Source organism: Myotis yumanensis, unplaced genomic scaffold (assembly GCF_028538775.1).
Source record: "Myotis yumanensis isolate MYYU_CA2020_CCGP unplaced genomic scaffold, mMyoYum1.0.hap1 SCAF_2, whole genome shotgun sequence".
Lineage (NCBI taxonomy): Eukaryota > Metazoa > Chordata > Mammalia > Chiroptera > Vespertilionidae > Myotis > Myotis yumanensis.
The window spans coordinates 50,735,189-50,752,233 of record NW_027223753.1 but is presented as its reverse complement, the minus strand read 5'-3'; the positions used below and the strand labels follow the sequence as shown (position 1 = coordinate 50,752,233).

Sequence of the window (17,045 nt, the reverse complement as noted above, 5' to 3'; positions counted from 1 at the left end):
AACTAAAAGGAAAAAAAAGAGTATCCATTGTAGCAAAAATGATTAAATTAGAGCAAAGTCTATACCTTTCAACCTATAATTTGTTTTGTGACGATGCTGATTTTTGCATTCTTAAAATAAAAGTTGTTAACAATAACAATAAAAGTGTTACAATAATTTTTCACCCATAAAATTTCTTAGAGCCATAAGTAGTAGAGTAAGTGGTAACAATCAAGTGAAAGAAATGGAATCTTATCATTTTGACAGTCTCTATTTGGCAACAATCCTTGATCATCTGCCAGTTGTCATGTAGTTTAGATCTTCAAATTACATACTCAGTCATGGACGTTTTTATTGCATTGGGCTAGTTTTGCTTTTCTTTTTCTTTTAGTTTCTTCCAAAATGAAGACAGCATAAATGTGATTGAATTATTTCAATTTACTGAAGTAGAATCGTTTTAAGGAACACCTCTGTCAAGAACTGATGGAAGTAGTTTTAACCTGTCATTCTTTCTATTGCTTTAGTCTATGACAAGTTTTTATGCTACTGCTGACTTAATAGCCATTTGATAGACACAGTTTATACTTTCATTAAGGGAATGCTTTCGAGCCAGTCTGGATGAGAACAATCTCCTGATTTTATGACAGTGAGTCCTTCACTACTGGAGACAGCTGTATTATTGCCCTGGTATTAGAAGATAAGGGGATGTGCTCTGTTAGTTAAAGAATTAATGTTGTATTAAGTAGAAAATCCAATTAAAAAGTGACTATAAAACTAAATAATATTTCATTCAGTTGTCACATTAGCTGTATGTTAGAGAAGAATTTTTCCATTCACATTTTCACAACTTCCTACCTGCATTATTTTTGAGAACAAATTTAGTTACATAATAAAACAGAGTAAGTTTAAAAGCACCTATGACTTAAGTAATACTAAAATAATCAGCTTAAAAATGCATCATCCCATATATTCAGATTAATGAAATAAATATTTGAAAAGGATCATTAAATAGAGGAAATTATTTTATTGAGTTCTTCAAAACCTTCTTCCCAATTCAGCTATTACTAAGAACATGTACCTAACTCTGAAGGATCCTATTTTCATGAAATTTTTGACTTTCTACAGGCCATGTACTCTCCTTTGGCAATTAATTTTTGTTTAACAAGCAAGTCTTTACATATATATATATTTAGCCTCCTACCTCTTCTATTAACAATTTGCAATTATGGGAGGCATTGAATCTAATTGGATGTATTCTTATTTCTTTAGTATATAGCAACAGGTATGGCTGTACTGACTTATTGGAAAAGGTAATATGATAACCAATCAATAATCTATGTTTTAATTAATCCAGCGGTTCTGAACCTGTGGGTCGCGACCCCTTTGGTGGTCAAATGGCCCTTTCACAGGGGTCGCCTAAGATATCTGCATATCAGGTATTTACATTACGATTCATAACAGTAGGAAAATTACAGTTATGAAGTAGCAACGAAAATAATTTTATGGCTGGGGGTCACAACATGAGGAACTGTTTTAAAGGGCCAGAAGGTTGAGAACCACTGAATTAATCTGAATTACAGTTTCAGACACTGGTAACATAAAATGGGTGTAACCAGAAATTCTCAAGACTAGATTTGAGTCCTTAGCTTATAATTCCTATAATAATTCTTTGGATAATTCCACATATTTTAACTTGTACAACCACAAACAATAACTGTAATTTATTCCATACAGACCATGTTGAGGCTAGTCTAGTAGAGACAGAGTTGTATATTTGTTAGCAAGGGGAAATTAATGGGTGTCTTAATATAATCACTAAAATATAAGCACTAGAAATTTCAAAGAGCCTCTTATCAGTGTTTGGTAGATGATTAACAATGGCATCAATAATTGATTCTCAATACATAGGTCACATAAGGTATAATTTTCATCCACCTACCTCTCCCACTCCCAAACCCTCCTAACCTGCAGGGATATTTGTGACGGTGGGTATGTTTTCACCTCCCAGGCAGCTGGTGGGATTGGAACTATTGCTTAAAACTTCCTTTTTCAACGTAATGGGAAAATTAAGGAGTACTTAACAATTCACATACACAATCAGTTCCAGATTATTTCTGGACATTTCCAAGGAAAGTAGGGTTATGTTGATGTAGATCTAGAATGTCATTTTTGAAGTCCTGCAAGGGATAGGGGCTCTTTGTTTTTTCAGCACATTTATGATTCTCCCACTGTTCCACCCTTTTAAAACTTATGTCTCCTGAAAAAAGTGGCTTTTGGTCAAAAGAAAACTCTGCAGATATTTGTGTAGGAAATATTTCTCTGGGGGCAATAAGATTATGCTATAAGATTTTTTTAAAAGTAAAAAATCTATAATTGTATGACTTCATCAATCTACTCTTTCATGAACTCATTTCTTGGTTTTTGGTCAGAACTCACTAACTGCAAATACATTTGGCTACTATTTCTTCCTGAAGCTCTGCATCCTCTGGGGAATATGCCAGTACCATGGGTTATCAATGCAGCCTTTCTGTTGCTCAATGCAAAGTGCTGAGTGCCATCCACATGGGGGAGGGTGACAGGAAAAGGATGAGGGAAGCAAGAAGAATCTCAACCTGCCCACTGACACAGAAAGACCTCTTTTCCTAATGTTTGGAAAAATGTTTGAGTTCAAAATAATTCCATTTACAGGATCCCAATCTGTTTCTGAGTTTCAGTGATGGCCCAGACTACCAGAAGAAAAACTCATTCTAACCAGTGCAAAATTTGCTCCTATCAGAGGTGAAAAATGAGGCGTCGGGAAAAGAGTCAGGAAAGAGAAAGCCTGGATTGTGCTTCGCATCACTCACAGTGATAGAGAGGATGGTTCTCACTTGCTTATGGACTGATGAACGCAAGGCCTTCCTCCTGGGGGTTCTTTGGTAATAACGCATATTGCTTTGGGAGGAAAAAACACAAAGCCTCAGGCAAAAGTTAACTACCTGACGTATTTCCTTCTGTACAAAAGGAGAGTTTGTGGCACTGACAATCACTAAAGTTTCAGAATAATGTTTTAACTCAATTTTACTTTAAATTATAACAGATATTCTTGACTTTGATGGAAATAAGAAATATTTCCACTACCCTGTCTTATCTTTTATGTGTACAGTTTACCCAGTTGATTTTTATTTCTGCTTCTTCCACATCTTGACTTGCTCAATTTTAGCCTCAATATTTACTCTACTTTCTGCCATCCTGATGTTCTTCAATATTTAAACCTTCACCTCTCTTATCCATTCTAGGATTTCCTCAATTTTTACGAAAGTGAGCCCCCCTCCTCTCCACTCTTGGCGTAAGGGATTCCAACAGCACAATTGCCCAGTCTGAGTTAAATTACAAAAGCCAAGCATTGTAGCTATTTTATTTCAGTTCCACCCATAGTGCTGGTAGTTTGTTTTTAATGGCAAGAGGTTTTGAGAAAACTACTTTTCTATTATTAAAACTTGATTACAATTTAGATAAAATTTTATAGCATTAACAATAAAATGTTTTTATTTAAATCACTAACTGTAAGGAAGACATAAACAAGATGGAAGAACATACCATGTTCATGGATTGGTAGAGTCAACATCATTAAAATGTTCATACTACCCAAAGCAATCTATAGATTCAATGCACTCCCCATTAAAATACCAAAGGCATATTTTGCAGACCTAGAACGAACTCTCCAAAAATTCATCTGGAATAAAAAAATACCCCAGATAGCTGCAGCAATCTTGAGAAAGAAAAACAAAGTAGGAGGGATCTCAATACCAGATATCAAGCTGTATGACAAAGCCACTGTTCTCAAAACTTTCTGGTACTGGCACAAGAACAGAAATATAAACCAATGAAATAGAATAGAGAACCCAGAGATCGACCCATACCACTATGCTCAATTAATATTTGACAAAGGAGGCAAGAACATACAATGGAGTCAAGACAGACTCTTCAATAAATGGTGTTGGGAAAATTGGACAGATACATGCAAAAAAAAAAAAATGAAACTAGACCAACTTACACCATACACAAAAATAAACTCAAAATGAATAAAGGACTTAAACATAAGATGGGAAACCATAAAAATACTAGAGGAATTCACAGGGAGCAAAATCTCAGACATATGCCGAAGCAATATCTTCATTGATACAGATCCTAGGGCAATGGAAACTAAAGAGAAAATAAACAAATGGGACTACATCAAAATAAAAAGCTTCTGCACAGCAAAATAAACAATCAACAAAACAACTAGAAAGACCACTGCAGGGGAGAACATATTTGCCAATGTTATCTCAGATAAGGGTTTAATCTCCAACATTTACAGGGACCTCATACAACTTAACAAAAGGAAGATAAACAACCCAATCAAAAAATGGGCAATGGACCTAAATAGATAGAGACATATGAAAATGTGTTCAAAGTCACTAACCATTGAGAGATGCAAATCAAAACAACAATGAGGTACCATCTCACACCTGTCAGAATGGCTATCATCAACAAATTAACAAATGACAAGTGCTGGAGAGGATGTGGAGAAAAAGGAACCCTCGTGCACTGCAGAGGAAATGCAGACTGGTGCAGCCACTGTGGAGAACAATATGAAGTTTTCTCAAAAAACTAAAAATGGAACTTCCATTTGACCCAGCAATCCCACTTCTAGGAATATATCCCAAGAAACTAGAAACACCAATTAGAAAGGATATATACACCCTTATGTTCATAGCAGCACAATTCACCATAGCTAAGATTTGGAAAAAGCCTAAGTGCTCATCAGCAGATGAGTGAATTAAAAAACTGTGGTACATCTATACAATGAAATACTTCGCTGCTGTAAAAAGAAAGGAACTCCTACCATTTGCAACAGTATGGATGGTCCTGGAGAGCATTATGCTAAGCTAAATAAGTCAGTTGGAGAAAGATAAATATCACATGATCTCACTTATTTATGGAATATAATGAATAACATAAACTGATGAACAAAAACAGATCCAGAGACAGAGAAGCATCAATCAGACCATCAAACCTCAGAGGGAAGGTAGGGGAGGGTTGGGGTAAGGGGGAAAAATCAACCAAAGGACTTGTATGCATGCATATAAGCATAACCAATGGACACAGACACCAGGGGGGTGAGGGCATGAGTGTGTGTGTGTGGGGGGGGTGTGGGTAATGGGGGTATAAAGACACATATATAATATCTTAATCAATAAAGAAAGAAAAAAAATCACTAACTCTATAGGTTGATTTTTTAATGTAGTACCTTTAAGCATTTACTTCTCTTTCAAAAATGGCATGAGTTTATTCTTACTCTTTGAGAAATTCTGTGACAAACTGACTTGTTTTCAAGTGAAAAATCAATTCCAGAAGGAATTTAATTCAGTTGTTTTAAAAACAGAATTGATGACTTAGTCATAGGATCAATAACATAACAACTTGATATTTTCAAAAGAGATTTTAGGCCTTATCTTCCTAAATATGTACAAAAAGAAAGTAAAGTGCATTATGTTAAGAAATATGATGAATGCCAAAATTAAAATAATGAATAAATATTCCTTCCTAGAAACTTAAAAATTTATTTATGTATTTTTAAATTTTACTTTATTTTTTCCCATTACCATTTATGTCCTCTATACTCTCTTCCCCATCACCCAGCTGCTCCCCCTGCAATCACTACTATTAAAAAAAATTCTTAATATTGTCTGAAAAAGCAAAAATTCCAATTTTGGAGCCTGTGAAAGAAAGAACAAAAAGAAAATGAAAGTGACTAAAAAAACATCAGAGATGAGGAGCAACTGGCAACCCTGAAGCACTTAATGGTGAGCTGGCATTGCAAATGTGAGAAATCATGGGCAAATTCCACTACGGGACGAGTTGGTGAGCCAAGACTAAATTAGCTGTATTTTTAATATTTTCTCCTCAACTGTGTCCCTCCTGATGCTGACCCTTGATGCCCAACTTTATTGTTCTAACTGCTAAGTTATTAGGCACTTAACCTAGAATAAAAGCCACTTGGGGAGAGAAGAGTCAATGTTGATGAACAAAATTAATTGACCAACAGATTAAGACCCAAAGCATGGAGGCATGGAACAGACTGATATACCTCGATGTGAGAATGGGGGGACCAGAAGAGATAAACCAAAGAACTTATCCTATATAATAAAAGCCTAATATGCTAAGTGTCTGGTAGTCCAGTCGTCCATTCAATCAATCAAAGCATAATATGCTAATGATATACTAAGGCCGCTCAACCACTTGCTATGATGTGCACTGACCACCGGGGGGCAGATGCTCCGACCATTAGGTTAGCTTCCTGCTGGGGTCCAACCAATTGGGACTGAACAAGATGGGCCAGCCTTGCCCTGGAGCCCTCCCGTGTTCCCTCCCTGGCTGGCCAACCTCCCCCGTCCCTCCCCGGCCCTGATTGTGCACCGGTGGGGTCCCCTGGCCTAGCCTGTGCCCTCTTGCAATCTGGGACCCCTCGGTGGATGTCGGAGAGCTGGTTTTGGCCTGATCCCACAGGCCAGGCTGAGGGACCTCACTGGTGCACGAATTCGTTCACCAGGCCTCTAGTATACTTATATTCATGGTCCATGAACACAGGCAATAGGATGGTGAAGACTTCGGGGGGGTATAGGTGGTGGGAGGAGGAGGGTAGGGGGGAGATGAGAGACATCTGTAATACTATCAACAATAAAAATATATATATTAAAAAAGAGATAACATAGAAAGAAACCTTTGAAAGTCCAGTCTCTATATATTAAAGAATTTTCAGTATTAACACTGCTAAGATTTTAAAGTGTCTTAGTTACTTTTTCCAAAAGGGAAATACTTTGTTTCATTTGTTTTAATATGTCACTTTAGCCTTTTTGCTGCAATGGTTTTCTGCTCCAACATTTAAACATATCCTGACAACATTATCCTTCAATATTTAATCTCCTCAGAGATATTTAACCTATTTAAGACTCTCAATACTTTTAAAAGAGTTTGTCATTTTAGAATTAGGGAAAAACAGCTTTGTCATTCCTGTGGAGGGTTCTAACAAATCATTTACTGTCTGGCTTTAAAATGAAAATTGTTTCTAATTGTATTTTATACTATGACCATTCTCTTTTCTGTTACATATAGGAGAATAACCTAAAATATTTAGTCACCTCTGTGAGATTGGCAAGTAACCTAACCTGAACTCTTTTAAAAAAAATATATTTTTATTGATTTCAGAGAGGATGGGAGAGGGAAGGAGAGATGGAAACATCAACGATGAGAGAAAATCATTGATTGGCTGCCTCCTGCAAGTCCCCTACTGGGGATCAAGTCCGCAACCAGGGCATGTGCCCTTGACTGGAATCAAATCCGGGACCCTTCACTCTGCAGGCCGATGCTCTATCCACTGAGCCAAACTGGCTAAGGCACCTAAACTCTTAATTCTCTGAGAAAAACTAAACTCAGTCTTTTCATTTTTTCTTTTTAAAAAATGTATGTTATTGATTTCAGAGAGGACAGGAGAGGGAGAGATCAATGATGAGAAACATCAATGATGAGAGAGAATTACCAATTGGCTGCCTCCTGCATGCCCCAAACTGAGGATTGAGCCCGCAACCTGGGCATGTGCCCTGACCGGGAATCAAACTGTGACCTCCTGGTTCATAGCTCGATGCTCAACCACTGAGCCATGCCAGCCAGGCTATACTCAATCTTTAAAAAAGTGGATAAAAATAATACTGCTTACCTCATATGATGGTTGTGAGGATTAGAAGAAATGCACCAACCATATAGCACAATGCCTGGCAGAGAGTAATATTTAATAACTAGAGGCCCGATGCATGAAATTTGTGCAAGAGTAGGCCTTCCTTCCCCCGGCTGCTGGCACCGGCTTCCCTCTGGCACCCGGGACCCGGGATTCCCTCACAGCCCTGGCTTCGACATCCAGTCTAATTAGCATATTACGCTTTTATTATTATAGATACATGGTACATAATAATTCTTACCATGGTGACTATGGCATAATCCAATAGACTGTAGTAGTGATGGCAGTGAGGTGATAAGACTCTAAAATACAAATACTCCTGAAAACACTGTAGTTCTCTGCCACTGCTAGGCTGTAATAGCAATTCTCAAAGTGCTCAAGTATAGTCCTACCTTGAAGTCAGGGGGAGATTTACATAGCTGTGACATGTTCTTCTAGCAGTGATTCCCAGACTTTTGGAATTAATGGAAATCAGAATTTAAAATTTTGGAGACTGACACAACAAGAGAAAATTTAAAACTACCACCTTCTATTGCACCATTAAAAAAAAAAACAAGTCAGCATGTAACAACCTCAACATTTTGCTATAGATTAGCTACTATGGTACATAGGCCTGTGATAGATACAGGAACAAAATTATTTCTGATAGATGAACACTTTTCATCTAATTTATGTGTCTCAATCTCTGGGTCTTCAGTTTGTAGAGTACCTACGTTTGTTCTGCTGTGGTACTTGGAATACCACTAGTCACAGCCATGAGTATTACCAGTATTAGTTCAAGCAACGAGCTGTGAGGGCCAGAACAGAGAGCCACAAGTTCCACCAAAGCCTTTCTGAAAGGGATTGCCCACTGACTCTCGGCAGTGTTACAGTAGTTCTGATCACAGCAGTGTCACGGTACTAATTCTACACAGTAGTAGCAGAATAGTAGTATCTCTGGGCACAGAGATAACTATTAAAAAATCTGCAGAGACTTTGAGAAAGAGACTCCACTGGGTGCTGGCAAGATTTCTTCACCACTTCGTCTCCTTTGGTTCTCCATTCCACTTGTAGCTCAATTTCCCATTTTCTACTTTCAACTTGTCTAGCCTAATGACTACTCACTTCACGACAACTGCAAAAGTAACAATGATTTAAAAAACACACACATTATAGAATAAAATATAAACCAAATAAATAAAAATACAATTTTTATACCTATTTTGGTAAATCCTGCAGCCCAGGCAAATAATCCCATACCATTTACATTTCCTTAGGTTAATTCTCACTGAATACTAATTTGATATATTCAATATAAGATATAATAAAAAACTAAATCTGGATATTTAAACATGCTTTATTCTCTCTATTCTTTGAGGTAATAGGTAGACATATGTATTCATAGATTCTAAAATCTCAGAACTTATAACATGGGCTGAATCATAAAATGCTTATCATTATCGTAGAAAGATAAGCACTAATCACAAATGAGTTTGCACATGGAAGACATGATACATATTTAAAGACATATTACATTATTTCACATTTGACAAGCAGTATAAACCATTAATAAAGTTTTCAAATTAAACAATTATTCCAGCCCACAAATATTTAATCAATATATAGGATTGCATGCAGTTCTTAAAGCACACAGAGAAGCAAGAAAATGATCATCATGATTTGTATCGATGGTATGATTAAACATGACATTATGGACACCGAAAATAGATTTCATGTAAAGTGGATGTATGAATGTATAATGTAAACACCTCTTAGTTGCATCTAGAGTAATACATGAATAAGGTTTTCCCTTGTGTGGGAAAATTATAGTAGTTCTTTGCAGCTATGTATGTACATATGGTTCCCTCCTTCCGGCAGGCAATCTGCATTAGGCTCTGATAGGTACTCCTTTAATTTCTTGCCATCAGTTTTATCCTCTCCTCTTTTCTCATAAAGAGGAATTTTCCTCCTAGCCTTTCTGAGATTTTCAACAAACAGCTTTTTCCCTTCAGCCTTTAAATATGATCAGGTGCCTGCTGTCTTAAATATTCCCTTCCAGAGTCCACCATAATTCTATCTTTTCTTTCAAAAGGAAAGTCCTTTTTTGAGTTTTCTAGATTTCTGTCTTTATTTAGTCTGTAAAGAGGGGAACCAATTTTAGGATAAAGCTAACAGTATGGATGGAAGAGTGAGGAGGGAAATACTAGTAACTTAAGTAATTAATATTATATATAAATCTGAGCCTTTCCCTACATTTTGACTTTGTTAGCTAAGCATTTCCTTAATGTTCAAGGCTGTTTCCCTTGAGTTTTCTATACCTTGCAAAGGAAAGACTCCACTGAAAAAATGATTTCTTCTCTGTTCTTCCTAGAAACATCTCTGAAATGTTGGTGTTCCGTGGAGTTCTATGTCATCCATCTACCTCACTCATGGCTCAATTTGATGACTGCTAAGTTTGAATCTCCAGCTAAGATTTCTCTCCTGGCCCGGCTGGTGTGGCTCACTGACTGAGCATCAACCCATGAACCAGGAGGTTACCTGTTTAAACCCCTGGGGGGGGGGGGGGGGGTTGCAGGAGGCAGCCAATCAATGTTTCTCTCTCATCGATGTTTCTATCTCTCTATCCCTCTCCCTTCCTCGCTCTCTCAAATCAATAAAAAACATTAAAAAATATTTTCTTCCTGAACTTCAGGTAAATATATCTAAATATCCACTAAACTTTTCCACTCAGATGCCTCAACAATACATCAAATCAACATATTAAACTTAAGCTGTCTCTCTTCTCCACTTCCACTTACTATTCTTTTTGTATTTCCCATCTCAGCGCATATCATCACTCACTTGCCCAAATTAGAAACCTGGGTATCAATCAATTTTGGAACTGCCCTTTATCTCTTATGCCTCATGTCCAGTGTAACATTTAAGAATATATTGAATCTATGCATTTCTCTCCATCACCTATTACTTCCATATACTCTCCCCTGAATTACAACAGACGTTTCTTAACTGGTTCAATTACTTCTAGTCAGTCTCCTCTCCAATTCATTCTCTGAAAAGCTATCAGTGCTCATTAAAGAAAAATTTAATCATGTCTTTGCCCTATCTAAAATAGTTCAATGTTTCCCTTCCCATTTCCTTCACTATAAAACTCAGCATGATTTGGCTTCTGCGTATTCCTCCAGCTTTATTTTACACCACTCTTCATTCTGAACTTCCATTAGTTTCTTAACTAAACAGGTGTGTGCCCTCACAGCACTGTATCCCATCTTCACAGCACTAATCACACTATATTATAGTTATCTACACTGCTGAATATTGCTCAATAGGGAGATTAATAACATGTGTAACACCTGAAAATCAGGGTGTTCACAATTATTTGGGGTAAATAATTTGATATTTTATATATATTAAAAGTACCGAGGTCATCATCAAGAGGGAAATCATCACCTAGGTTAGAAAGAGTTTGTGATTATGTAGTGCATATGTAAGTTATGAATCACAGTTACAAAATGAACACTCATGAACTTAAAAACTAGAGTGTAAGAACCACAATTCAACTTAAGAAATAGAACAGTACCAATAATACCAGTTTCCTCCCTCATCCTACCCCCAGTTTTCCCTTTAGAGATAACAATAATCCTAAATTTTTTGTTAACTGTTTCCTTATAAAATTAGTTTTTTCAATCATGTAATTATGCCTAAACAATATATTTTAATGTTGCTTATTTTTGAGATTTATAAATGTGGTATTTTTGATGTGTGACATCTTCTGAAACTAATTTTTCACTCTAATTACATTTTAAAGATTTATATACATTATCATAATTACAGTTAAGTAATTTCCATGGCTGTAAAATATTCCTTTGTGTGAATAGCAGAATTTGTGTATACACTTTCCTGGTAGATATTGTGTTTTTTTTTCAATGTTCAACTATTCTGAATATTTAAAGTATCTGAATGACATGTACCGGATTTTTTTTTCTAGAATAACATCTCAGGAAGAGAATTGTTGGAATGTAGGGTCTATGCATGGTTAGCTTTATAAGATAATTTGTTATTAAACCACTGTGATTTTTATTTCCACTAGCAGTATAAAAGTTTCCATTGCTCTTATACTTGCAAACAGCTTCATTTTTCATACTTAATTTTTCCAAATCTAGCTAGTGGAAAATAACATCTTTTTTTTTGCATTTCCTTGATTAAATGGTTCAGTTTTTAAAATATTTATTCACTCTTCTGATTTCCCCTGTATTTTATAATTTAAAATATTCTATTGTATGTATTTTCTTATTGATTTGTAGGAGTTTAAAAACATATATTCTGGAATACTAATCCTGTGTCCCACATATATCTCACAATTATCTTCTCTCAGTCTTTTTTAATGCTCTTTATGTCAACTTAACATGTAGTCTTATGATTACCTACATATCACTCAGCCTATCTCACTAGACTAAAAGGTCCTGGAGATAAGACACCATATCATATTCATTTTTGTTCCCCAGCATCTAGTAACTGCTCCAAACATAGTGTTACTTGACTCACTGTTTATTAAATGAATGATTGGATGAATGAATGACTTTTAGTAATGTGAATCAATCTCTTTGTAGTTAAATTTCATTTCATGCCCATTCGATGTGGCTCAGTAGTTGAGCATCAACCTATGAACCAGGAGGTCATGGTTCGATTCCCAGTCAGGACCCATACCTGGGTTGTGGGCTCGATCCCCAGTAGGGGGTGTGCAGGAAGCACCCGATCAATGATTCTCTCTCATTGATGTTTCTCTCTCTCCATCTCCCTTCTTCTCTGAAATCAATAAACATATATTCAAAATAAAAAAAGATGACTAAATGTTTAAAAAAATTTCATTTCATACAAATTGGCTACATCATAATGTTGAAGTCAAGAAAGTCAGAAGTATATGTTACACACCTTCCTGTAGTTGCATGTCAAAGATGGGTGTCAGGCACTAGTAAGAGGTGCTAGTATCTGCAGAGAGGCAGCAGAATGTTTGTAGAAATTTATTACCAGCTCTGAACATTTGGCTATGTTCATTTTTCATCCTTTTCAGTGCACTTATAATTAACCATCTTTTTCAGTGCACTTATAATTCTTATAGTGAAATAATATTTAGCCTAAATTTGTCACAAAGTTAGAAATGATGTTAAGATATAAGATATGGATTACATATTACAATGGATGTGCAAGGCTCAAAGTTTGTGTCATCAATTTAAAATTGGTTACCTTTTTAGTAATGGTGTCCGGAGGTACATCCCGCCTCCCAAGAGGATAAGGATTCCATTGGCCACTAGGAGATACATCTTCTTGTCCATTGTCTAAAATGTTGCTTTGCTGGGACGGGGTCTATTGCAAAAATGGTATGGCATTCTTTAGTGATGTAATAGAAGTTTAATCATAGTTTTCTGAAGAGAGTCCCTAATGATTATGGTAAAATTAATTTTGTTTAATTGCAAAAAAACTCCATACATCCTGAATTGGAAGTATTACTATACACCTTTTACTCAGTAAAAAATTCTAAATTGACAGATTTTTGGAAGCAGTGAGAAATTTAACTAAAATAACATTCTTAGAGTTATATACTGAAATTTAAGGAAAAGTTTAGATTATTTATAGTACGTGAATAAAAATAATCAAAATAAAATTAACCAACTGATAAAAACTACAACATTTAAAACTTGCTTGTTTCTTGAGTATGCTACTACCATTTAGAGTATAAATTGAAACTATAGAAACACAGTATGTAACTCTTAATATTTGAAACCATAGCCTAACACAAATTTTATAAGGCTGTACTGATTCTGGGAGCATATACCTTGTGCTAATCCAAAAGAGTGTTAACACTAGTATAGTGTATGTAAGATTCATGGTTATATGACATTATCTACAGATAGCTATGAGGGAGAAATTAAAACAACAAAAAAATATTGTATTATTAGAATCACAGTATAAATAAATCATGACTTTTAATTCAAAATTTATTTATATAGGTCACATGCATTAAAGTTTAAACTCTTCATATATATTTAATTTTTTTGCTGATTTACTGCTTATTATTTTTAACAAATAATAATTTCTCTGTCTTTATTATTTTAATATTAGATATTGGGGGGGGGGTCCTCCACAGTCTGACCTGAATATTAGGAAGGATTCACACACCATGGAGGATATAATAGTGGGATATTTTTCTTCTGAAAGCAGATTAACTTTTCACAAAGCCTTTCTCCTCCCTCGAACCTACAGGATACACAAGTAATAAACTCGAGTTCCTGAGAAATTCTTATGGGTGAGATACTATGTTTAGTGTTCCCTATTCGACTTTATGTGGATGTTTTTAAGGATCACTACAGACAAATAAAGCTGAGTTACAGCATGTATGCGCAGCTCTACTCTGTGTGAAGTATTGTCCTCCAAACCCAGAATGGGAGAACTAGACCATTCTCTTTATAACATGGCAGAAATGGGCTGCTCGCTAGGCTTCCTCTGATTACATGGAATAGTCCTAGTTGTTCTCCTTTAGTAAACAATTATATAACCACTCTATGTATATTCTGACTGCATGCATTTTTTAAAAGTATTGCTTAGAGTTACTTGAAAATCAGATTTGTTATGAAACTAGATGAAGCTTTCCTAAGGTTTAATGGACATAGTGAAAAGTAAGAAGATAACTCAGTTTTCTTCTTATTCTTTGGCCATGTGAATTTCTTTCTCATGAGCCTATCTGAAAGAGTGAAAAAAGAGAAAAGGTATTGAATTGAATCTCCTGGGTTAGCTAGAAATGAATTTGTGTTTCTTTGGAAACCAAACATTAACACATTTAAAGTATACATTATTTAAAAATAACCAGATAACAATTCAGGGTCCATCTGTTTGTCTTTAAGCATTAATTTTCTAGTCTTTGCCTTTTCCAGATTATTATTTGGGCATATGTCCCCAAACAATTTTTTTAGATATTAAAATACGACAACTCAAATTATTAAAATTAAGCAGTTAAAATATAATCATTCAGGATAGGCATTACGGGCCCATGGTTTTTTCTGGCTGGGTTTCTGTGCCAGAGAAGTGGGATAATAAAGTGTTCATCTGGCTAGGTCTGTGCAACACAGACTTTTTGAGAGTTCAACACAGGTATCTTTCTCTTTTCCTCCATATCACGCCATCTCTGTTTCCTCCACTAAACTTGGTTCAGCTGGCCAGATATGACTTCTAGTCACAGAGAGCAACTGATAATTGCAAAATTCTTTCTGGCGTAAAAAAAAGGGGGCTAAAATTCTTTAGTTAAATTTCTAATATTATGATGATATAGGCTCTTCATTAGTTTAGGAATTAATCTTTTTCTCTTTAAAATTAGGATCAGCATGCATACCAATTTCTCTCTATTATGGCCAAAGGAAACAAACATGCAGACACATAAAGAATTACTTTCACTAGACAGCGAAATTAAAGAAATAGTCTGAACGCAATTTCCTTTATTAATTTCAAGAATGTTTTGGTCTTTTTGTTTTTAAGTAAGACATCCTAGGGGTGACTTCAGTTTGCAGAAATAGAGTATGGGAACAATTTATTGTTTGGGAAGGGGGAACCCAAAAGAGAGTTATATGGTAGGTTCACATTATTTCCCAAAATGAGCATAGACATTAACAAAAAATTGTACTCTAGATAAAGTGCTAATGAACCAAGTATAAATGGATTTGCTCAGTTGTTAAAATTCCACAGAAGATTAAAAGGAGCAATTGAAAAGTATAAAAAAAGTAATGAAGTTATCACTGTTGAAATTTATTATTTCAGAGAAAATAACCGAATTGATGTTCAGTTATTCATTTAGTTTTAGTAGCATATTCTAGATATTTTATTTATATAATTTAAAAGATTAAGAATAAATCTTATCCTTACCACATGTAACCAATTAAATCTAAAGGACATGAAAAAATCATCACCTGCAGCATTCTCTCAGCTTCTAAATTCTGTAGATATTCAATATTTCAAAATAATAGAGAAAATGGTCAGTATGATTTAGTGAAAAAATCAAAAATTGTATTAAGAAATTCAGTAATGCTAATAAAAGTTTTGCTGAGTAGGTTCTGGTCCCAAAGATTGCTGCGGACATTTGTAGATTTAACACTGCTGTGAATGATCACACGTGTCTATTGGAAGAAGTAATTTCTAATTTTGCTGAGACATAAATGTGCATGAGTATGTGTGTGTCACTATATATCTGTGTATGTATATGAGTTTGTGCATGCAGGTGTGTCTATGTCTCCATACGTGAGTACGTGTATGTACAGGATTACAGGTAGAAGTAAATGAGCTTAGTTGATCCAATGGCTTTGCTCTTGTCTGCTAATTAATGGGTACAATAAACGCTTAGTGCATTTCGTTGGGGGAATTATATAATTGTGGTATTACAATTTGGCACTTTGAAAAGGTCTTGGGATATATCCCTTAAGATCTCAAGGATTTATTTTGCTCAGTAATTGTTACATGATTCATGAAAGGCATTACCATAGATTCAAAAAATGCTTTAAAATTAATTTTCCTCAAAGTATTTCTGGCAAAATTATTGTTATATTATTCTTTTCCTGCATATTTTTGAAAAAATTAGGTATTATAGAGACAACTATATGCCAAGCTTGAATCTAAACTATTATGATATCTCAGGGTTCAATCTGAAGGTGGTAAGGTCATGTCAACATGATTCTTAAACCAGCATTTTATTACAATGATGAAGAAGCATCTGTATGGATGCTAAGATTATTTTGGTAATATTAGCTCTAACTGATGAAAATGTATGTGGTTTATAAGATAAAAGCATTTTGCATAATTAGGAAGTTAAGAGAATCCTTCTTGAGGGTAGGTAGCCAATAATAAATGCAGCAAGATCAATAGAAACTGTTGGCATAAACTGCCCCTAGGTGCCACCTAAATGGCATCAAGTAAGTAATCCTTGGAACTGGGGTAAATAAATGTATGTAAAATGTTGGCACTATTTGATCCTGAGTCGTCTGCATAGATGCAGTAATAAAGGACATTAGAAATTTTAAAATCGTTTAGGTACAAGTATTGCTATCTAAACTTATCTAATTCAAAATATAGAAGAATGAGTATTAACCAGCAAAACAGATAACATTTTCTTCCAGGAAAAATTCTATGAAAAGATGATTTAATACAGATATTTCTATAATTTCACCATTCCTTCTCTTGAAATTATAATTTATGTTAATATCTGTTTTTAATAATTCAATAAGCATTAGGTGCTATGGTATAATATTATAGTGGGAGACGTTAAAAAAAGAAAGAAAAGGAAACAAAGTATCAA

The 17,045-nt window shown here is 35.1% G+C and overlaps 1 protein-coding gene across 9 annotated transcripts in view; it reads right to left on the bottom strand.

The window, feature by feature from the left end:
- Positions 1-17,045, bottom strand: part of LRRC7 (leucine rich repeat containing 7) — a 493,923-nt gene that overhangs the window by 60,992 nt on the left and 415,886 nt on the right. For 8 of the 9 annotated variants that reach the window (XM_070405356.1, XM_070405358.1, XM_070405365.1 and 5 more), the window contains one exon: positions 12,956-13,075. The exons of the other annotated variant lie outside the window; for it this stretch is intronic. In XM_070405356.1, coding sequence (XP_070261457.1) covers positions 12,956-13,075 — 120 coding nt within the window. The remainder of the gene's footprint in view (positions 1-12,955; positions 13,076-17,045) is intronic. 9 annotated transcript variants of the gene reach the window in all.